The sequence below is a fragment of the Mastigoproctus giganteus genome, chromosome 7 (assembly GCF_048544385.1).
Source record: "Mastigoproctus giganteus isolate SK-2022 chromosome 7, ASM4854438v1, whole genome shotgun sequence".
NCBI classification, from domain to species: Eukaryota; Metazoa; Arthropoda; class Arachnida; order Uropygi; family Thelyphonidae; genus Mastigoproctus; species Mastigoproctus giganteus.
The window spans coordinates 129,994,340-130,019,519 of NC_143581.1; the positions used below are offsets into that span (position 1 = coordinate 129,994,340).

The 25,180-nt window shown below is 38.9% G+C and overlaps 1 protein-coding gene across 4 annotated transcripts in view; it reads left to right on the top strand.

Moving 5' to 3' along the window:
• Window positions 1-25,180, top strand: part of LOC150083194 (protein Gawky-like) — a 295,134-nt gene that overhangs the window by 208,839 nt on the left and 61,115 nt on the right. For all 4 annotated transcript variants that reach the window (XM_090377898.1, XM_090377901.1, XM_090377900.1 and 1 more), the window contains 2 exons: window positions 5,441-5,575; window positions 23,298-23,546. In XM_090377898.1, the coding sequence (XP_090234024.1) occupies window positions 5,441-5,575; window positions 23,298-23,546 (384 nt within the window). The remainder of the gene's footprint in view (window positions 1-5,440; window positions 5,576-23,297; window positions 23,547-25,180) is intronic.

The window sequence follows — 25,180 nt, forward strand, 5'->3', positions numbered from 1 at the left end:
CCCAATCCGTTGAGATGTTATAAATGCCAGAAGTATGGCCACTCTCAAACAACGTGCAGAAGCAACCCAGTTTGTCCCAACTGTGGATCCTCCGATCACACTCAAAGTGATTGTTCGGTGAAAGAAATGATCTGTCCCAACTGCAAAGGCAACCATCCGGCCTACTCTAAGACATGTGAGAGGTGGAAAACAGAGAAAAAAATTGTGAAATATAAAGTTGAAAACAGAGTTAGTTATCAGGAGGCTAGAAAATTAATTGCACCGAGTATACCTAACCGTACCTATGCCAATATTACAAAAAAATATCAAACCATTGCCACACAAACCGATGTTACCGTACCTTCAAACACTTCCATCTCTGACTGGGCTCGGGCTGTTCTCTCTCAGCAACAGTCCAGTGCCGTTAAGCACTCAGACCAAGCAAATAATACGCCTCTCACAATACCAGCAAAAACTCAATCTCCGCCAGTGAATGCCACTACAAATAATAATAGTTCGTCTTCGAAAAAGATTATCCAAGACAAATCGATGGAGGCAGAGTATCCATCCAAACAGGAAGATCCAATTCTGGAAATATTTGCTGAAGAAGAGATGGACACTGGTCGCCCTTCCTTTCCGAAAAGAGAAAAACCAAAGCCAGAACGCCATAAGACAGCCACGTCAGGTACAGCTTCTTCCTCTAAATTCAAATAATGTCTAATATCTTGCAATGGAATTGCAGAGGCTTTCGTGGAAACATTGATGACATCCGTTATTTAATTAATCGCTACTCTCCAGTTGGTTTCTGCCTGCAAGAAACCTATTTAACTCCTCAAATTTCCATTTCCATCAAAAACTACTCGATCTATAGACGCGATCGGAACACATCCGATTCTGCTAGAGGTGGTGTAGCAATTTTAATTAGTACAAGGATTCCAGCTAAGCAAATTACTCTTCAAACCCAAATCGAAGCTGTCGCTGTGCGTCTGATTACCCAAACTGCATTAACTCTAGTCTCACTTTATCTCCCACCAAACCATGCTTACTCTTATAATGATCTTAAAGAACTTTTATTACAGCTACCCTCCCCTATCTGCCTGCTAGGGGACTTCAACGGCCACCACCCTTTATGGGGTTCATCTAAATTAGACAAACGCGGCCGACTGATTGAAACTTTACTGGAAAAAGAAAACCTCACTCTTCTTAACAGTGGCTCGCACACCCATATACAGTTACCCAATGGACAGACTTCTGCCATTGACCTATCGATTTGCTCCCCAATACTGTTTTCAGCTATGCAATGGTCCACCCTGGATGATCCCATGGGTAGTGATCACTTTCCAATTGTTTGTAATCTGTTGACTACCCAACCACAATTACAACATCCCTGCAGGATATGGAAATTCTCTAAAGCCAATTGGGCGAAATTTCAATCAGCAATCACTCTTGACAAAAAAACTATTCAACTACAGCCCATTGATGAAGTTACTGATTATATTACATCCCGCCTTTTAGTTGCAACTAAGTACTCAACTCCGTTATCAAATCCCCCGTCCCGACGGCATTTCAACTACTGGTGGAACGAAGAGTGCACAAGGGCAAAGAAGGAAAAAAATAAAGCATTTAATTTATTCCGTCGATCTCCAACCACAGCTAATCTAATTAGCTACAAGAAACTAAGGGCAAAAGCGCGTTACATTCAAAAGCAGGCCAAGAAAGATTCTTGGACTAGGTTCGCATCAACTATCAATAGGAACACTGACTCCAGACTAATATGGAAAAAAATTAGGCAGCTTTCTGGGAAGTTTCCAACTGTTCCTTCCCCAATTCTCTCCTGCAATGGGCAAGAACTCTCTGCTCCTATAGATATAGCCAATGCCTTGGGCAAAACTTTTGCTGAAATATCGGCTGCATCAAACTACACTCCAAAATTCCAGAAAATTAAGACTGCCAAAGAACAGAGACCTATCAACTTTCGAACCTCACTGTCACTTCCATATAATCAGCCTCTGCAATATTGTGAACTTTTACAGGCCATCAGAACAACGCGAAACAGTGCCTCTGGGCCAGATGGCATATATTATGTCATGCTGCAGCATCTCGATGAGAAAAACTTACAAATGATTCTAATCTTTTTTAACCGGATCTTCCTGGAAAATATTTATCCAACCTCTTGGCACCACGCTACAGTTTTGGCGTTTTTGAAACCTGGAAAAGATCCCGCCAGTTCTAATAGTTACAGACCAATATCTCTGTCAAGTTGCCTTGGTAAAATTCTTGAAAAAATGATCCATAGTCGACTCACTTGGATCATTGAAACTCAACATCTACTGAGTAATTGTCAACATGGCTTTCGTAAAAACAGGTCATCCCTAGATCTGATGATCAAGGCGGAATCTGAAATTCGCAATGCCTTTGTGAAAAACGAACACCTTGTCATGGTCTCCATTGATATAGAGAAGGCATTTGATACTACCTGGCGGTATGGCATTCTCAGTGACCTATATAATCTTGGTCTACGAGGCAACCTACCCATATTTATTAGGAACTTCCTCAAGAGCCGATCTTTCCAGGTGAGATATCAAAATTCCCTTTCTGCTACATTCTCGCAAGAAGAAGGAGTACCACAAGGATCAGTTTTGAGTGCAACCTTGTTTGCCCTTAAAATTGATTCCATTACAAAAGTACTCCCAAATACTGTAGAGGCTTACCTTTACGCTGACGATCTCGCTATTTCTTGCCATTCTCAGAACATGAGATCTGTCGAAAGGCAATTGCAGATGTCCCTCAATAAAGTTCAAAAGTGGGCTGAGCTCAATGGATATCGTCTTTCCCCAGAGAAAACAGTTGCGATCCACTTTTGCTGTCAACGCAAATTGCATGCAGATCCTGAACTTCGGATTTCAAATTCTACCATTCCGATTGCCAGCAATATGAAATTCTTGGGACTAATCCTGGACAGTAAGCTCAACTTCTTAGATCATGTTAAATTAATACGTACTGCCTGTCTCAAAAAGATCAACATGCTAAGAGCTTTATCTGCCCTCTCTTGGGGAGCAGATCGTACAACATTGCTGCTCTTATATAGAGCACTGATTAGATCCCGTTTAGACTATGGTGCTCCAGTTTATGATTCTGCCCGAAGGAGTGTGCTACGCTGGCTGGATCCTATTCAACATAATGCATTGCGGATTGCAACTGGTGCATACAGGACATCTCCAACTCAGAGTCTATACATTGAAGCTAATGAGCCCCCTTTGCATCTTCGTAGAAAAATGTTACTACTTAAATATGCAGCCAAAATACAGACTTGCCCTTTGCATCCTATTCAGCCATACCTTTTTAATCAACCACTAGTTAATCTCTATAGAAATAAACCAAGTAAAATCCAACCGGCTGGCCTACGGCTCCTTGAAATATCGCAGAACTGGAATGTTCCTCTCCACAATATGCAACAGATAAAGAATTACTCTCATCCACCATGGACCACCTTTCCTCAACTGACCTCTGATACCTATTTTCTTCAATGGGGAAAGAATTGCCTGCCGGCAGTGACTGTGCAACAACTCCATGCTAGCCATCTTCAAACTTATGCCGACTTCTTACCGATATATACGGATGGTTCCAAATCTCTGTCAACTGTTGGAGCAGCAGCAGTGTTTCCCTCTGCTATCATATCAGCTTCTCTTCCACCTGAGTATAGCAACTTTTCAGCAGAACTGTATGCAATACAGTTAGCTCTAGAAAATTTGAATTTACATCCATCTGCAAAATATATAGTTTATACTGACTCTCTCAGCTCAATCAAAGCAATGCAGAATACATCTCAAAAGAATCACCATATTGTAATGAAAATCAGGAGTTTGTTATTGCAGATTTATGATCGTCAACAACTAGTGAAGTTTTGCTGGATTCCAGCACATTCAGGCATAAAAGGGAATGAAGTGGCTGATACATCCGCCAAAAGTCCAAGTTCAGACCTAACTTCTGTCCCTATTCCAGCGCCCGATTATAATATCTTAATTCAAGCAGCATGCCATGCACAGTGGACAGAATTATGGCATAACCAAACGAATAACAAGCTTTTCCAGCTGAAACAAAACCCAAAGTTCTGGCATTCCAGCAATCAGACAGTGCGGCGGGAAGAAGTGGTACTCACACGAATGAGAATAGGACACACCCATCTGACTCACCTCCATCTACTAATGGGCGATGATCCTCCTCAGTGTCCATACTGCTTAGAACATCTAACAGTCAAACACATTCTGATTGACTGTCCGCAGTATCAACAACATCGAGCTGCAATACTTCAAAATCTGGCTAATCGTTCAGAAAGATTGACATTACATCATATCATTGGAGAGGACGCAAATGTTAACAAACTTTTCTGCTTTTTAAAACAAATTGGAGTGTATCATCTTTTATAAATAGGCTACAGAACTGAAACTAATTTAAACTGGATTATTTTTTTAATATTCCTACGAATAGGCGCACTATAGCCATAGCAGCTAATGCGCCAATAAACATCCATACCACACACACACGACATTGACTCACACCGCGATGTCGTGGACAGGTCCCACCATTACCTAAGGTGCACCTGGTTGGAATCGTTGCACATAATGCTCGGATACCTCTTTGAACAGGAACAGTGGTTGTCAAGCTAACCCCATCACAGAAACAGTAATTCTGTCCATAGACAAACGCTGGCCACGTCACCACCATACGTCACAGCGACAAACGTCAACCTCAAACAATTAGCCACGCGCCTCACGCACCATCCCGGCAGTGCACATCTCTATTCCAACTGCCATTCAAAGTATTTTTCTATCTGAAGAAGGCTGTCCACTCAGCCGAAAGCTAATTAATTGTAATTTTAGTTTAGTTTGCTCTGAGAAAAAAAAAATTAAAAAAAATAAAATTTCGTAGTATTGTAAATCTGCAAGCCAACAGTGTGACATCCAATAATAACACCTCTATGTGCCCTGACAAGAACAGTTTAACTTCTGTGGCTTTTATACTGGTCCGAGTGACTATTTATCTGGACATTTTTGTAGGGTAATGTATTAATACATGAATGCCTTCCTCTAAGTATATTTCAGAGTAAGTAGTAGCACACTCATTACCATGCCTGAGCATACTAGTTGTTTTCAGTAGTGATTTTTTTTGATCATTTATTGGCATTAATTCCCTCTGACATCTTAAGTAAAAATTTGATACCACAATAACAAGGGTTGTTCTAGAATGATAAGCTACCTTTAGATGGGGAGTGTGGGGGGGATTTTTAGATGTGAGCCATTTAAGTTTAAATGAAAACAGGAACTTACAAAGCCATTGACTAAATACATCTGGCTAGTTGTTTGTATCTTGCCCACCTCTGCTCTAAACAAATGTCTTAGTGTAAGGATATTTTTGTTAAAGCTGTGTAAGCTAACCATTACTTAACTTTTTTTTTTTTTAGAACAACTTGCCCCAAAATCCATTAGGCAATCAAACTGGACGAATGGGTCAGCAAAATTTTCCTTCGGCTGCACAGTTGAGACATCTCGTTCAACAAATACAGATGGCTGTACATGCTGGTCATTTAAACCCACAGGTATTTAAATTTTATATATAATTTACATACAAATTTTATTTGTTACACTCTGTGACATTGAAATTGCAGCAACCAGAATGAATGCTTGCAAGTGCAAGCAGATCAGTAGGTGTATGAGATTGCATTCAAAGCAATGCATGTGTGATGCAGTTCTGACTTTAAGGAACTGACTTCAGAGTGTAAGGAGATTGTAGTGAATAACAGGCATCATGTTCAACATCAATATCAGCAAGTGAAGAACTTCGACAAAGGGTTGATTATCAGCTTTCGAGAGTCTGGGTAGTTACTCTTGTAAAGGAGTGTGTGGGCCATTCCTTTTTTTGGAACGGTGGCTGCAGCTGCATTGAGTACCATCCAACAAACTGTAACGTCAACTAGCTGTCATCCCATCACCTGTAGAATCACTTCCCACCCATCACTGACAGGGGGGGGTACCGTGCATACCAACCATTGTGTTAATTTCCTCTGACTGCTACCTATCATGCACACACCATCTGGGAAACAGAATGGTGTCACATAGCCTCCAACAATGAATCATGATTCTGTTTTGAGGCCTTATGATCACTGCATATGTGTGTGTGTGTAGCGACGACGTGGTAAATGCTATGATCTGAGAGCTATTGTTGAAACTGTACTGCATGCCCTGCTGATGTTGTGTGGGAAACAATCAGTTTTGATAGTCAATTGTTATTGGTATTCTACAAAGGCAGTCTAACTCTTGCCACTTTCGCACTGAGATTCTGGAACAATTTGCTCTCCCCTTTCTTACTGGGGTGCCTGATACCATTTTAAGCAGAATCACTCCTGAACATGTACTGCAGGGGTTTCCTTTGAGTGTCTTTGTAGTGTGGGCATATGCTCTCGGCTAGCCAGGATCCAAATTTCTCCCCCATTGAGCACACGAGCCATGATTGGATGTCATCTATAAAGCCAGCACAGACCACTGATGTTCTGCAGGAGCAAAAGGCATGGTGGGAAATATCACAATAGGCTGTATGACTCAATGCCAAGAGACACTTAGCTCAATGTAGCTGCAGCTTTAGTGGATTTACACATCACGATCTATCAATTGTAAGCATAATTTTGTGCCATTAAATGTGTTCACACACACACACAGTTACATCTTCAACTTTTATCATGTGTCATTAACTCCTTGGCTATCATTATTCTAAGTATCCTCTATATATATATATATATATATATATATATATATATATATATATATATATATTCCTTCAGGGTGCTGAAATTTCAATGTCACAGAACTTGTTTTCTCTTTTAGTCTGTAGTTTAAAAGTGTTAGCATGAGTTTGCAGATATTTTCATATTTGCCTCAAATATGTTGCTGGGTGCTGCCGTCAGAATTCATTGTTCTGATTGTATGCCCCTTAGGTTCTGCAGTTAGTAGTTTGAATTTTCATTTTAATCCAGTTATTAATAAATATTAAATTGATTCCTAAACAGATGATTCATTTGCCACTTTATGCAGCGTGAAATTACCATTCTTTAATTCCAGTTTTCCATCAAATAAAATTGAATTTAATTCATTAGTAAGCAATGGATAAGAAGGCCCCGTAGCCAAGTGGTCAGAAGTGGGAGTGCAGTAGCACATGCTCTTTGAGTAGACCGGGGTTCAAGCCCCTGACTGCTAAATACGGTCGATCTGCCAGCCCACACTCCAGAGCGTGGCAGATTATGGTCCATTTCCCTCAGCATGAGTTGTTGGGGAGGCTTCCATCCTGCAGTGGGTTGATAATGGCTGCAGTTTACCTTTTTTCTTTTTTTTTTTTTAAGGAGCAAAATTTCTATAGGCAGACAAGACCAGACTAGTGGACATCAAGGTCATTCCAGGTGTCTCCCTGCAGGCTAGTTGTTGAAGTTTTAAGATTCCCTAAATTGAAGAGGATCAAAATAACAAGAGAGGGAAAACTGCAGATGTATAAGTTGAAAGAAGAGGAAAAAGGGGCAGTGTTCGGAGATTGTGGTGAACAGCTTGAAATCATAATGGAAAGCATTCCAAGACTGCATAGTAGGACTGACAGTGCAGGTATGTGGAAGGACACGCAGTAGAAGATGGAAAGAAACCCCATGGTGGAATGACAGGATGAGAGAGGCTGTGAAAATTAACAACAATGCATTCGGGACCTACTTCCAGAACAGAAATGATGAGAATAAAGAGAGATGAAACCGTGAAGAGAGAGAGAGAGGGGCCAAGACGATAGTTAACAAGGAGGGAAGACTGTGGTTGGAAGAATGGAGTGAAACTCTACGACAAGATATAGACGGCAATAAAAAGATGCTGTATGGTATGGTGAGGAATAGGAGAAGAGTTGATGAGCAGAGCAAACACTTGATGGATGAGAACCTAATAACCAAGGATAAAGAGATATGTGGAAGAAGTATTTTGAAAATGTGTTCAACGTGCAGGACAGCCAACAAAAGGGACAAAGGCAGGTTGATTGTAAAAGAAGGGATGAAAGAGAAGATACAGAGAGATCAGACAGACTTGACGTGGAATGATGTAGTGCAGGCATTGAAATACATCAAGACAAGAAAGTATGCTGGTATAGATGAGATAAACGGATAGATGCTGAAGGCTACAGGCCAGGCAGGAATAGCGTAGACATCTGTTCTGCAAGATCTGGGATGAGAGACAGGTGCCGAAAGACTGAAAGAAGGTTTGATAATCCCGTTGTTCAAGAGGGGGAACAGGAAGAAGTGTTGAAATTATATAGGCATCACACTGACATCACATGTGAGTAAACTGTATGAGTGAGTGTTAGAGCGGTATATAAAAGGTACAACTGAAAAAAGTATGGCCGAGGAACAGTATGGCTTTAGGCCTGGCAGATCGACAGCAGATCTAATTTTCTGCATCAGACAACTAATGGAAAAATGTTATGAACACACTAAAGAATTATGGATGGCATTTTTCAACATAAAGCGTTTGTCATGAAGAGAGAGAAAGTGTGGGAGGTTTTGAGAAACTTGGGGGTAGAGGAACATCTTGTGGACAGAATTGAGAATGTATACACCAACACACTGAGCAAAGTAAGAACAGTGATGGGGTTGACAAAGCTTCGAAATAACATCAGGTTTGAGGCAAGGAGGCATTCTGTCACCACTGTTAATAGCTGTCATGAATGATGTGCAATGTAGAGTGGCGGAACAACTTGGACAAGAACCAGATGAAAGTCTTGCTCTTCATAGATGAAGTCTGCATATATATGGGAAGCAAGCAAGGAACAAGTGCAACGGCAAGTTGATATGTGGGCTAGTATGGCCAGTGTTTTTGGACTGGTTTTCAGTCAGGAAAAGAGTGTAGTTATGTTTTAAAGAGGAGAGGGGGGACAAGCCTGACGGATACATTACAGTGGTAGGGAAAGAGCTCAAAATGGTTAACAACTTGAAGCATCTAGGAAGCACCATTACAAAGACTGGCGTGATAGAAAGAAATAAGTAGAAGGATACAAGCGGACAGGAATTTCTATAGGCAGACAAGAGATCTGATCTGGAACAGGAACATACCACTGAAGTGTAAGAAGGCTATATATCACACCTATTATGTACCAGTTGTGACTTATGCATCTGAAACTTGGACTATGAGGAAAAAGGATGAATGCAGGAGACAGAAGTGAGATTTGTGAGGAGTGTAGCGGAAAGACAAGACAGGGCAAGATCGGGAATGATGTGATTAGGGAGAGAATAGGATTGAAAGGTCCCATTTAAAATGGATTGGATATGTCAAGAGAATGAATGAGAGGCATGTGCCAAGAAGAATGTTTTGTTTGAAATTAAGGGACAAAAGACCAATTGGGGAGACCAAGAATGAGGTGGCAGGACACGATAAAGACCGATGTCACTAAGAAGGGAGGAAACCTGAGTGAAATCAACAACGGAGAGAAGTACACGGACAGGGCATGGTGGCGAGGCTTCTGCGTTGACCTGTGGAATAGCGGAAGGATGATGATGAGTAAGCGATAGAAATACAGTTCAGAAACGAAAATACCAAAATAGTTCCTGACAGTTTCTTGATTTCATTTTGGAATCCTGCTTTCGGGCCAAATGGGTTTAAAAGTAGCTAATTCTAAATGTTTTCTGTGATTGCAGTTCTGTTAACAAAGGATTATACTTTTGATGGATTACCATTAAACTAAAATTGAATCATTTAAAAAGGCATTAATTTATTAATTCATATTAAACTGTATGGTGGCATGGGACTTTACAGACCCACTACAAGAAAAGTCACTTGTATGTTAATTGCCACTTATTCCTCTACCTAGTTTCCTGAATACAGCTACTCCTCGACTTACGTAAAGGTTGCATTCCGCAGAACTCTACGTAAGTCGGAATTTCCAACTTACGTAGAGTTCCGACTTCTAAATAACTTCTAAATGCTTATGCAGCACTCGCAACTATGCACACTGAATTTGATTGAGGCAAAAAAGATATGTTCAATGAACATGTAAATAAAATTATTCAATTTTTTATCTCGTGCACAGTAAAAATTACCAAAAAAGTGTACAAAATTACAAAAATTTCAAAATTATAAAATTGCAAAAAAAGAGAGGAGACAGGCATATAAAGTCAGCAAGTTTTACCTTTTGAGCCTTGTTGCCAGAATTAACTCTCCAGCTGATAAGCATGCCACTGCGAAAGTTGAGGACTGGAAATTTAGAAGGGGTTTTTTCCAACAAGCCACAATTTCTCTGCAGCTGCAGAATCGGCGCTGGAAACTTCACTGCATACAGTCAGTCCTCGTATAACATGTGTTTACACTACACAAATTCGATCATACACGATTTATAAATAGGGGAGCGATATGTTATATAACACGAACCGAATTCGCTTATGCACGATTCGCCTTTGTGTTTACAAGAAATGGCAGTCGAACGCAGAATCACCCCAACCGAATGCAACACGATATGAATGAAGAGAAGATTCCGAAAATGTATTTGTTTTTTATATCAGTGAAGGGGAAACACATTTCACCATAATAACACAAAAACCAACACAATTCCAGCTATTGGTATAATCGAAAATGCAATTAGATCGAGTTTACTACCAGTTTATAACAGATTCCACTAGCAGGAACGCAACTGGAAATTGTTTTTATTGCTTTATGGTAGTAACCCTTAGAAATGTGCTTTAGTAAAATGTGAGGTGTTAGTGTATCTCAGCCTTTACAGTGTTGTTTATTCAGTTGCTACACACGCGCAGCTTTGTTTATGTGTATCAAGCTTGCCTCCTCGTTTTGTAATTGTGCTTTGTTCCCTAAAAATGAGCAAAACATTTAAAAGGTGTGAAAAGGAAGCGTCCTGGTGAAGATACTGCAGATTCAGAGAGAAAAAGAAAAGCAATATCGATAAAGAGCCGGACTGGGTCAAAAATTCTTACCTTGGAAAATTCATAGTGGCCTCATACTATGGTTTATGGCCAAATCCACACCGGCCTCCGGCCCACCGGGGTTTCACCGGTAAGGCTTGTGGCCAGTCTGCCTCTGTCGATAGAGGAAAAAATATGAAATTGTGAAACACTTTGAGCGAAATGAAAGACCATGTGATATTGCATGTGCCACAGGCCTAAATGAGGCAACTCCGAGAATTAGAAAGAATGCAGAGAAAATAAAAACAACTTTCATACAGGAACAACTCAAAGTATAATTAAAATCCATTAGATTAAGACACAAAGAATTGGAAGAGATGGAATGGCTGTCATCTGTTTGGATAGAAAATCAAACAAAAAACAAGTTTGCTTACGATAGAAGCAAAAGCATTAGCAATATTTTATTACGTAATAGTCGTAATAAAATGCGTAAGTATTTTATTACCATTATTTATTGTGTTTGGTAATGTTTTGGTTACAAATGTGTGTTCAGTCTTGGGTGTTCGGCACTTAACCCCATTTTTTTCCATAGGGCCTGTTGTTTATATTGCACGATTTTGCATTGCACGAGGGTTTCTAGGAACGCAACTATCGTGCTATATGAGGACTGACTGTACTTTGTTTTGGAAACCAGCACGATGTTTGAACCTGTTAAACCACCCGTTGCTTGCCACGAACTTGGCTTGGGATTCACTGTCATCATCATCATCAGTCATTTTCAATCCACTGCAGGATGAAGGCCTCTCCAGCAACTTTCCAGTTCCTTCTGTTTTGAGCACTGGCCATCCTTTTACTACCCACAAACTCATGAATTTCATCTATCCATCTCTGCCTTTGTCTTCCAGGTTTTCTTCTATCTCCTCTTGGGTACCATTCTGTTATTTTTTTAGTCCATCTGTCATCATGTCTTCGAGCTATGTGTCCTGCCCAAGACCATTTTAGTTCTTCAGTTTTGATAAGAAGGTCCTTTACTTGAGTTTGCTGCTCCATGCTGCCTCTTCTTATCTAACAGTTCAATTCCCAATGTAATTCGTTCCATTCTTCGCTGTGTTGTTCTCAGCTTTTCTTCAATTCTTTTGGTGAGTACCCAAGTTTAACTTCCATAAGCCATGGTGGGAAGTATACATTGGTTCATTATTTTACGTTTCAGACAAACTGGGATATTGCTCTTCAGTATATGGCGCCTCCGTAGCCAGGTGGGAAGGAGCAGCAGAGCATAGCACACGCTTCTTGATTAGACCGGGGTTCGAGCCCGTCACCACCAAATAGGGAGGGTGCGGAAAGGTCAAGGAATGACCACCGCATATCCCCGAGCAATATGGCCTTAGTTGCTAATGCTCCTAAAAACCAAACAACAAACAAACAACAGCTCTTCAGTATGTGACTATATTTCCTGAATACTATCCATCCAAAATTTATTCTTCTCTTGACTTCCAGCCGTTTATCATTATTACAGCTAATAACTTGTCCCAGATAAGTGACTCCACCTTTTCAATTACTGCTCCTTCAATCATTGTCCCTTTCTGTGGCATACTTGTTCATCATCACTTTTGTTTTAGCCATATTCATCTTTAGTCCAAAATCCTTAACTGTGCATAACTGATTAAGATTTTCCTGTAATTCTTTGGGATCATGGCTTATGACCACAATGTCATCTGCAAATCGCAAATGGTTTAGGTACTCTCCGTTCACATTGACTCCTTTCTGCGATGTCTAATCTTCTGAAAGCTTCCTCAAGGGCAGCAGTAAACAGCTTCGGAGATATTGTGTCTCCTTGTCGAACTCCTTTCTCTATTTTAAATTTCATACTGTCTTCGTCTAGTCTAATAAAGGAGGTAGCATTCTCATATTTTCTTCAAAATCATAATATATGGGGTATCTATGCATTGTCTTTCCAGTGCCTGAAACATTGCCTTATGCTGTTTGGAGTCAAATGCATTTTCATAATCCACAAATGCCAGGCATAATGGTGTTTTATATTCTTTTGCTTTCTCTATTAGCTGTGATATTACGTGAAGGTGATCCATAGTTGAAAATCCTGTCCTAAAGCCAGCTTGCTCTTTCGGTTGATTCTCATCAAGTATTCTTTCTAATCTGTTAGTAATGACCCTTGTGAACAACTTGTAGATGTGGGATAACAAGCTAATTGGTCTATAATTTCCAATTTCTGATTTATCTCCTTTCTTATGCAGCAAAACTATGATTGCATTATTCCACTGCTTAGGCATCACACCTTTTTTAATGCACTTTGTTGTGAAGAGCCTTGCCAGTTTTTGTGTTATGTCTCTTCCTCCCAATTTAAAAACTCTACAGTAACTTCATCTTTCCCTGGGGCTTTCTGATTCTTCATTTTCTTCAGTGCATGTTCTACCTCATCAGGAAGAATATCGGTTATGTTGTATGTGTTGCTACTTTGCAATTCATCTCCCCACTGCTGGCATCATTCCCTCGCTCCTTGTATAATTCTCTATAGTAGTCTTCTGCTTTTTGAATTATGCCTTCTCTGCTTTTTATAAGTACGCCCTCGCTATTCTTCAGTTTCAGTATAATTTGTCTTTCTGTATGGATTTAAATCAGCAGCTCATGGCTGCTGATTTAAATCCTTTGTTTTCCATTAATGCTTGTTCTACTTTTCTTGTGTTAAATCTTCTTTTGTCCTCTCTGAGTCTCTTTCTAATGGTTTTGCATAACTCAGTATACTCAATTTTTTTCCTTGTCAGTGTTTATCTTGCTCTTCATTTTTTGCCTTCGGTTCATCATAAGTGTTTCTTGACTAATTTTTTCTTCTTTGGATTTCTCTTTCCCTATAGGTTTCTTGGGCTTTATCACTTTCAGAAATTTGTAATATTCCTCGTCGATATCTTTGTCCTGAGCAGTCTGCAGAAGCTCGAACTTGTTCTTAAGTTCCAGTACACACTGCTCTTTCCCCTCTTCTGTTATCTCAAAGACCTTTGTATTATTTACTCGAGTCAGTTTTTTTCCTTTCCTACATCTATATCAAGTGTACATCTTACCATTCTGTGATCACTTCCAACATTTACCTTGTTCAGGACGGTAACATCATTCACAATATATCTTCTGTTAGTGAGGATGGAGTCGATTTCATTAGTTGTTTGGACTCTTCCATGTCCACTTTCTGTTCACCCTTTTCTTGAAAAAAGTGTTCATTACTGACAGTTCTTGAGATTCTGCAAATCCCACAAGTCTTTCACCTCTTTCGTTTCTTTCACCAATTCCAAAATTTCCTATAGTCTCCCCCCCCCCTTTCTGCGCTGTTTTGTCTTTCTCCAACCTTAGCATTGAAGTCCCCCATAATAATAGTGTAGTGGGTTTTCTGCTCATCTAGAAGACTCTCAGTTTCGGTGTACATTTCTTCAACCTCTTTATCATCATGGCTCGATGTTGGTGCATAAATCATTATAACCTTTAGCTTATACCTCTTAGAAATCTTGAGTATTAGTCTCAACACCCTTGGTGATGTACATTTTGAATTCCAAAATGTTGTTTTTAAAATCTTTATGGACCAGAAACCCAACTCCACCTTCACTCTTTTCACTGTTTCCATTGGTGTACAGCAGATTTCCACTTGATAAACTTATAAGTGATTCATTTCTTCTTCTTGTTTCAGCCAAACCGATGATATTCCAATTCACATTTTCTAATTCCTTTTCCAGCTCTAATATCCTGTCTTCACCGATGAGTGATCTTACGTTATAACAGGCCAAGTTCAGTTTCCGTGCATGGCAGCCTGGTTGTACCCAGAGATTCTTAGCACCCTCTGCTTCCACTCTGATCCTCTCGCTGTCTTAAGAGGGGGAGTGAAAGCTCCTGGGGACTGAGGGCCATTTGTTTTGTTGTGCTGTCATATGCTGGAGGGTTTGGTCTTTTCCTCTTCACGCTGACCAGGCATCTTGAAGAGAACCACTCTACATGTTCGTTGCCACCTAAGTGACGTAACAGGGCTTACCATCGAGAAGGTGTGCATGAGTGGATTTTAGGGAGGCAGGCCAACCGGACTTCTCCTAAATCTTCTGTATTAGAGAGATATTGGATCCATCAGTGTTTTAAGCTGAGTGTCTGATAACACACAGGATACCTGTTCCCCTCTAAGCCCTGGGTTCGCCGTACTTATCCTTAATATCTTCATAAATACTTCTTGCTTTTGCTTGAATAGCCATTGGACTCAGGGCCACTTGCTTCTGAATCTGATTTTTCCATCCGTATTATCAATAACTTTTCCATCTTCCATATAGCATCTGAACATTGTTTTGTGATCACTGTTGATCTTAAATGCGTTGATTCTATATGTTCTTTTATACGTTCTTTAAAATAGTATTCCCTGTTGAAGCAGTGAGACCTAATTCTGTGCAATAGATGACAAACTTTGTCCTGCTTCATACTTTTTAATTAATCATCTTCATTTCTAAATAAATTGTTTCTTTTCCTTGCACTGCCAGTACTTGCTGTTTCCATTGGTCCCCTTCCCTTCGCCATTGTAATGAATAAATAGGAATGAAGAGAAGATTATGAAAATTTGTTTTTTATACATATTTTCAGAATCTTAAAGTGTATTTAGGGTCAATCGGCACCAGGGGTTCCCCATCTCTGCGTTATTTACATTGTGATTTTTTTCAGTATGCTGTAAATGCCAGAGATTTAAAAGTGTGTGGGTCTTGGATCGTTTAGTATCGTGTATCATTGTTCTTCTGGTCATTTACGCCCTGTGGAGGCAGACCAGGAACCTAGTAGCTAGAGCTAAAAAAAAAAAAAAAAGTCACTGGGTTGGAGGCCGAAAGTCGATGGGCACAGTTCAATTTGCACAGTTAAATTTTGACATGTAGGGCATACGCTAGTTTATAGACAGTGGGGGAGGGAGACTGAAGGCTGGAGGGGGAGGAAAGTCAGAAGAATGGGTGTGATAGAGAAGATGCTCCCAGTTAGTGACAGTGGGGCAGTCCCATGCTCCACCACAAAGAGGGGAGCAGTAAATTCTCTATTGTATATATACAGTTGCTGTAAGGTATCAGCACAAAGGATCCTAAGAAAGGAAAAACACCTTTCTTTTATTTATTTTCTACTTCTACTAACTACTAATCAGCTTCCGCTTGGTCACTAGGTGACACTGCTCCTGCCTCCCCGTGGCGGGGCCAGAAACCTTGGAGGAAAAGCTCTCACTCCCAGGGCCAAAAGGAGCAAACACGAATGATCCGACTCCTCTGAGTTGGAAAAATGAGGATAATGAGATGAATGTAATCAAAAAAAAAAGCACGACATTGCTTCATGCACCCACTTTTGGTCCTTCATTCAACATCAGAACAGCCATTTGACATCCAGAAATGTCTAAAAAGTGTGGCTGGAACACCAAAAAATGTCAAGTGATTGAAATCGGGCAACATCTTAGTCGAGACAGCCAAAGCAAAACATGCAGAAAAATTGCTTCAGATGAGAACTTTTGGTGGGATCTCAGTAGCAGTCTCTCCCCATAATAGCCTAAATACATCAAAAGGAATAATTTCTGAATGGAACCTTATTAGTGTCTCAGAAGAAGAAATTAAAAATGAGCTGGAAGATCAAGGTGTCATAGCTGTGAGAAGGATTAAAGTTACTAGAGATGGTATACTTACTCCAACCAGAAATCTGATACTGACCTTTAACAGTCTCAAACCACCTACATTGGTGAAGGCTGGATATCTAAATCGTAACATCAGACCATACATTCCGAATCCTCTCCATTGCTTTAAATGCCAAAAGTAGGGTCATTTACAAATGGATGCCGTGGAGTTACTATCTGTTCCAGCTGCAACTGAAGTGTCCAAACTGTAATAGGGACCATTCTGCCTATTCTAAGAACTTGAATATTGGAAAAGAGAAAAGCAGATTCAACGATGTAAGTAGAACACATACCATGATATTAAATAGATCTTCCTATGCACAGGTCATAAAGAATCGGCGTACAATAGAGACCCAAACAGATTTCACGATTCCTCTAAAGAAGTCTATTTCAGACTGAGCACGAGCTCTACTTATCACATCCCAGCCAAAACAAAAAGAAAAAGTCACAAACACACCACTATCTGTACCTCACAATGCAAAACACTCAGAAGTGAAAGCCACAGAAAAACGTAATATCTTAAGCCAGAAGCTAACGGAACAAACGGATACCAAAGTGACCAATCAAGCAGAGGAATCAGTACTAGAGATTTTTGTGGAAGAAGATATGGGGTATGGTAAACCATATTTTCCAAAGGGAAAAACCTAACCTTAAAGCAACGTCTAAGAAACAGTCTGACAGATTCTCCAAAACCAAATAATGGGGACTATAATCCAATGGAACTGCAGAGGTTTCCGCACTGATATACATGATATATGTGACCCGATAGTGCAGCATACCCTGCTGTGTCTTTGCCTGCAAGAAACATCTCAGACCTCAAGACTCTCCCATGGTAAAGAACTACATGATATACCGTAAAGACAGAGTAACAGGTGGCACGACCCATGGTGGTGTGGCAATTTTGGTAAATTCACACATTCCTTCCCAATTTCTTCCACTGAACACAACCCTTGAAGTGGTTGCCATTAAATCACATAGCCATTAATACACAATTAATACACATAGCCATTAAATCTCTCATAACCATTATAACAATTTACGTTCCCCCAAACCAAGAATTACAACAAGAAGACTTAGAAGATATAATAACTCAATTACCTCCACCCTTCTGTATACTGGGAGACCTCAATGGATACAGCCCTTTGTCCCCACAACCATAGACCGGAGAGTGAAACAGATTGAAAAATGGATAGAACAGAACGACTTAACCCTGTTGAACGATGGCGCGCGCACACACATACATACACGCGGACCCGGGTACCAAACGAATTCGAGGTCAAGCATATCTAGTGCGAATCAAACAGTGATCTTTCTGAGAGATAAAAGTTCTTTTTAAGTTATATCATTTTCTATCAGCAGTTTATTTATCATAAATAAGTTCTACACTTGTAAAGTATCAAGTAAGGACAGAGAAAGGAAATTCACCTTTCTTTTTTGTTATATATATTATATTCTTTACTAACAACTAATCTTTCTACCCACTTGGCCTCCTTGCAGCACTGCTCCTGCCTCCCTGTGGCGGGGCCGGAAACCTTGGCAGAAAAGTCCTCTTGCCAAGGGTGAAAAGGAGCAAACATGGCAAATACAGACCATATTGACATGAGTAACGACAACCCAAAGAGATTGAAGTCTGATCGGATGGAGCAACCCTGCAAATCATTCTTAATCTTCCACTTTCTCAGTAACCAGCCTATGAGTAAATTGTCTCCCTTTGTTATACAGAAACATCTGGAGGGTATAGCAGGATCTCCCAAGACGGTGAAGAGACTGCAATCAGGAGACTTAGTTATAGAAACCATGAATCAAAGACATTCTGAAAAGCTTCTACAACTAACAAGCTTTGCTGGAATTCCTGTAAAAATATCTCCTCACGCAACCCTAAATTCATCTAAGGGTGTCATATCGAGTTGGGATTTATTAAATGTCACTGAGGAAGAAATAACCCAAGAACTGCAGGGACAGAACGTAATTGAAGCGAAAAGAATAATGATTAAAAAAGATAATTAACTGACACCTACAAGAAATATTATTCTCACCTTCAATACGCCAAATCCTCATCTGTAACCCTCATCTGTAAAAGCAGGTTATTTATTTTGTTGCATTCGCCCATGCATTCCCAACCCTTTAAGATGTTATAAATGCCAAAAGTATGGGTATTCTCAAACTGTATGTAGAGGAATTCCTGTCTGCCCCAACTGTGGGTCCTCAGACCATATACAAAATGACTGTACTGCTATAAAAATAACATGTACAAATTGCAAAGGCAACCATTCTGCATATTCCAAGACATGTGAAAAGTGGAAAACCGAGAAAAAAAATAGTAAAATACAAGGTTTAAAACAAAGTCAGTTACCAAGAAGCAAGAAAACTAGTTGCAACAACTATAAACCAGAATATTACCTATGCAAATGCTGTAAAAAAATATCAAGCAGTCTCTGTTCAAACTGATGTCACAGTCCTTACTAATAAAATCAATTTCTGATTGTGCTAGAAATGTCCGCTCTGAGATACAACCAACTGTACGCAAGCAACAATCCAAGACCACAGACCAAGCAAATAATACACTTCTGACAATACCAGTGGTAACTCCTCCACCAATGGTTGCTACCACATCTTGTATTACAAACACAAATGCTATGAAAAATATTCAGGACACAACCATGGACACAGATGGCAGATCTATACAGGAAGATCCTATTTTAGAAATCCATGCCAAAGAAGAAGAAATGGACACTAGTCGGCCAGTTTTCCAAAAAAAAAAGACAAACAGAAATTAGAACGCCATAAACCAGTCACTTTCAAAAAGCAGTCAGAATCAACTCCAGCTAAACACAAATAATGCCATTGTATTTTACAATGGAACTGCAGAGGCTTTCGTTGCAATACAGACGATATCCAAGATCTAATTAATCGATTTTCTCCAGTTGCCCTTTGTCTTCAGGAAACTTACTTAACTTTGCAAATTTCTCCTTCGATAAAGAATTATTGCCTTTATCGAAGGGACCGTAATACAACAAATGCTGCCTCATGGTGATGTAGCAATCCTGATAAATTCAAATATCCCAACTAAACATATTCCACTTCAAACTGAAATAGAAGCTATTGCTGTGCGTATAACTCTCCAACTTGAAATAACATTAGTATCAATCTATTTACAGCCAAACCGTACCTACTGTTTAAGAGATCTCGAAGACCTTATGCAGATACCTCCACCTCTCTGTTATAGGGGACTTCAATGGGCACCACCCCTTATGGGGTGATCCTAAATTAGATAGACGAGGTCAACTCATTGAGAGCCTAATAGAGGCAGTAAACCTCGCCATACTTAATACTAGCACACACACGTTCAGCTCCCAAATGGACATAGCTCAGCCATAGATCTCTCCATTTGTTTTCCCTTATTGGTGCCGACAATAGATGGTATGTTTTAAATGATCCAGTGGGTAGTGATCACTTCCCAATCATATGCAACTTATTAATAGCACAGGCTTCTCCAGCTCAACCCTGCAGAAAATGGAAATTTACCCGAGCAAACTGGGGAAAATTCCAGTCATCAATATTTTTTGATGAGGAAAAAATCCACCTCCAGCCTATCAATGATGTGACAGAATACATCACATCTCCTAAATGTGGCTAAAGACACAATACCACTATCATATCCCTCGGTTCATAAGCATTATAATTATTAGTGGAATGTGAGCAATGCACAAAAGCCAAAAAAACAAAAAATAAAGCCTGGAATTTGTTTTGGCAATACAGGGTATTTGTACAGGGCATTAATCAGATCCCATCTTGATTATGGAGCTCCCATTTAAGACTGCCAAGAAAGAGTGCATTACGCCGGCTTGATCCAGTTCAACACAGTGCACTGAGGATTGCACTTGGTGCATTCAGAACAACGCCAGCACGTAGCCTTTACATTGATGCTCACTAGCTGCCACTAGCACATAGCCTTTACATTGATGCTAACTAGCCGCCACTATCTTTATTTAGGAAATAGTTATTGCTGAAGTATTCTGTCAAGATACAAAGTTGTCTCGCATCCCATTCAGTCATACCTTTTCAATCCACCGTTACAGAAATAAACCTAGCATAGGAAAACCAACTGGTCATCACCTTCTTGAACTACTGCAGGTTTGGAATGTTTCCAACCATTCCGTACGACAGAGAGCAACTTGTACACAACTACCATGGGTTCCACCTCCTATACCGATCCGTGACACTTTCTTCTCTCAGTGAGGAAAGAATATTTTGCAAGCATCAAATATCAGACAAGTTCATGCAGTTCACACTCAAAGATATATTGATTTTTTACATATATACACAGATGGCTCTAAATCCAATTCAAAAGTTGGAGCAACTGCAGTGTTTCCGAGTACAATTGTATCAACAGCCCTTCCATCTGAATTCAGTATGTTTTCAGCTGAATTAAATGCAATTAAACTAGCTTTACAAAATCTCTTCTGACCAGTCTTTAAAATCAGTAATTTTCACTGATTCCCTCAGCTCAGTCAAGGCATTGTGTAATTCCTCAGATAAATTTCACCCTGTTCTAAATGAAATTAGAAAATTATTACTGAAGATTGAAGAATGCCACCAACCAGTCACTTTCTGTTGGATACCAGCACATTCTGGTATTTTAGGCAATGAACTGGCTGATAAAGCTGTAAAAAACCTAACCAGCTTAGATTTAACCAATATCTCTGTTCCAGCCTCAGACTATGCACTAATGATTCATGCTGCACGCCCATCAGAATGGACAGCACTATGGCATTCCCAAACTAATAATAAACTCTTTCAGATTAAACAGGTTCCGAAAATCTGGCTCTCCAGTGTCCGGACATCAAGACGAGAAGAAGTAATTCTTTCAAGAGCAAGAATAGGTCATACTTACCTGACCCACCCTCATTTACTCATAGGAGATGATCCACCACAGTGTCCACATTGCTATATAAATATTACCGTTAAACACATTCTCATTGACTGCCCCTATTATAAACAAGACAGAATTTCAACCCAACAATCACTGGTTATCCTTCAACAACCAATAACTCTAGAGAATTTGATTGGTAACAAGGCCAGTATATCTGAATTTTTCCGTTTTCTGAAGCAAACTAGAATTTTTAATCTTTTCTTATTAAGGACGTTTCAGACAGTACGATTCTTTCTATTTTCCTTTAATATAAACGAATAGGCGCATTATAGCCAAAGTAGCTTATGCACCATGAAACCCCCCACAACAACAATACATACACGCATCTTCCCTCGGGAAAGAGCACAACTATCGACCTATCAATATGCTCTCTAACATTATTTCCAATACTTGATTAATCTGTACACAGAGAACCTCTCAACAGCGATCACTATCCGATAATCATGATATTAGGAACCACATGTCAGTCATGTAGAAATCCCAGATGGAAAGTAAATGAAGCGGATTGGGAAAAGTATAAATCTATTGAAAAATTAGACACAGATATTATGAAGCAAAAACCATTAGATGCAGTAGTACAATATGTAACAAATAAACTAATCCAAGCTGCTGAGCAGACGATTCCAAAAACATATACTATGTACTTTATACGTAGTCTTATAGTTATTGTTACGCTGGTTATTTTTATTTTTAATTTAGATAGTTTTTGTAGATTACTACTTAATATACATAAAACCGTTATTTCGTTCGAATCTTGCAGCCATTGTTTTTGTATAGAGTAGTAGGGAATTCAAATTTTTAATTGTAACTAGGCAGCTCTAACGTATAATGATATAGCGTAATGGGCATCACTGCATTTAGAATTCTATTAGATAGCATAGTATTGACAATTAATTTATTAAATTTATTGATCTTATTAATTTAAAATATTATGCCCCAGAAGACAAAGAAGATTAATTTAAAATATTATGCCCCAATTGAAGATGTGGTCTGAAATGTAACAGCTTCTTGAAATAAAACAGAATGAACACAGCTATGGAGATCCAGTTCCCGATTAAACAGGCAGGAAGAGGTCGTGCTTGCAAGAGCAAGAATTGGCCATAAGCATCTAACACACCTATTTTTACTGCTAGGAGAAGATCCTCCACTTTGCCCACATTGTAGTGCCATACTTACTGTGAAGCATATTATCGTTGAGTGTGCACATTATCATTCAGCTAGAATCCACATGTTTCAGATCTCTATTTAGCTCACAAAAACCTCTGCAACTAAGCCATATACTTGGAGGTGATGCCACTTTATCAGAACTGTTCACTTATTTAAAAATGACTAATGCATACAGTCACTTCTAGACCAATCTCCTTTCATGTATTGACCAACACTCCAAAGTAACAGGCGCAGTTTGGTCATAGCAGCCCTTGTGCCAATAAATGCCACTCCAACAACAACAAAAATTGTTACCAAGAATGATTTAGGATCTATAAATTGGAGTATCTGTGTGGTGGCCTAAAAAGGGTTAAATAAGCCAAATTTAAGTGCATCTTTTTATTCTTTCTCAGATAACATGTATAAGGGGATAAATTTAAAAACAACAATCTTTGTATCCTAACGATGTGTCCCATACTTCTGGCTTATATTTGCCATTGAAATCCATTTAATGTTAGATGTGGGGATAACAGTTATAAAATGTGATTATTTGACTTGCTTTCATATATGTCATATGATTGTAAAATATTTCTTTAAATGAAATTTGTTAAATCAGTTTCTCTGAGTGAATCTTTTTATCATTACAGATCTTAAACCAGCCACTTGCTCCTCAGACACTTCAGCTGTTGTATCAACTTTTGCAACAAATAAAGATGCTACATCAGCTGCAACAACAACAGATAATCCATTCCCAGCCTTTAGGAAAGAATGGTCCTGTTGGCCCAACTACTCCCTCACCTCTACAGTTAAATGTACAGATTACTCAGACCAAGCAACGCATTGTCAATTTACAAAACCAAATTGCTGCCCAGCAAGCCTTGTTTTTGAAACAGCAGGTAAGTTTGTGGTGAAAATTTTTTTTTTTTTTTTTTTTTTTTTAATATTGAAATCATTACTGTCTAGATTCCAGCATTTTTATAAATTTTGATTTCCTTTATTTGATTTTTATTTTATTTACTTATGGTGGGTGCCACTTATTGGGATCGAGCTTGGTTTATGAAAATTTGTAACATTAAATGACTGATAAAATTAAATACAGGTGGTGTTTTTTTTATTGTGGATTATAAAAAGTTTTGTCTTACCAATCCTTATATTATCCATTACAATATATATATATATATATATATAGTACAGGTAGTTCTCGACTTTATAAACAAGTGAATTCGTTCCTAGCACGCGCTCTTAAAGCAGGAATTAAATCTCATAGACCTAAATGTTAAAAATAGGGGTTACGTTCTCAACAATGAAATTAGTTAGCTAATTAGTTTCTTTAAATAATGATTGATTTATCCAAAGAAATTAAAATGCAGCCTGTAAAATCAAGTCATAAATAATAAAGAAATTATTTATGACTTACAAATTTTAAAGAATGTATTCTTCATCATCGACTAAATGCACACTCGATGATCACTTATTATTGCCTAGCCACTCACTGATTTGTTGCACAAGGAGTTGTCGTAGTCTTCAGAAATGCTTCAAGAGGCATTTTCCAAGATAAATTTCTCTCTTCTTTATAAATTTCAATAGCATGCATAAGCATTTTTTAACGGAACACAAATTGCAAATAAGACGATTTGCGCAGAGTAATTACTACCTGTTTATAATTGCTTGCTGTAACAGAAAAGCCCAATAAACCGGAAAGTGTAAATTGTTTTTATTGTTTTACGGTCGTAACCTCCAGAAATGTTTTAGAAAAATATCACAAAGGCATTCAAAATTGGTTCTAATAACAGAATATATGATAACAATGAAAGTGTAGTGCATTTTAGTGATTTGAATTTGTAACTAATAAAATTTGCACTATAAAAATGACCTTTTAGGGAGTTATATAGCAAATTTCAACTTCCAAGGTCGTGGAAGAAATTACCAAAAAAAAGTTATTGGGTTCACATTACGACACAATGGTGTCTCTGGAATGGATTAATATTGTAAAGCTGGGTACACTGTATTGTATAGCTATGCGTGTGGTTTGAAATGCAGTATATTTATGAATGTTTAACTTTCATGTTCATATTTTCGATTTTGTTGATACTTGATACTTTGGGGGGGGAACTTGTGAAGTGAGAACTGCCTGTACAGGCAACCCCCATATAACACGGTATTTATATAACGTGGTTAGAGAATTGTGGAAAACCTCACATAACACGATATTTTTGAGCATTCGTACGTGGGGGGGGGGACCCTGCTGTTATGTTGAATGTAATTTTTCAACATTTCCATTCTTTTTTGTGAATCCCTGCTGTTGACTTTCTAGTCGTTATGCAAAAAACAAATTACTGGGAAAACTGCACATTTTATTTTGTTGGGAAATCCCTGTGCTGTTGAACTTGTGGAAAAATCTAATTTCAAAGTTTTATTACTATTGGATAATGCAGCAAGCCATCCAAAAGATTTAAGTCTTCCAAATGTTCCTACCAGGTAATACAACTTCGTTAATTTGGCCATTAGATCAAGGCATTATCTACCTTTA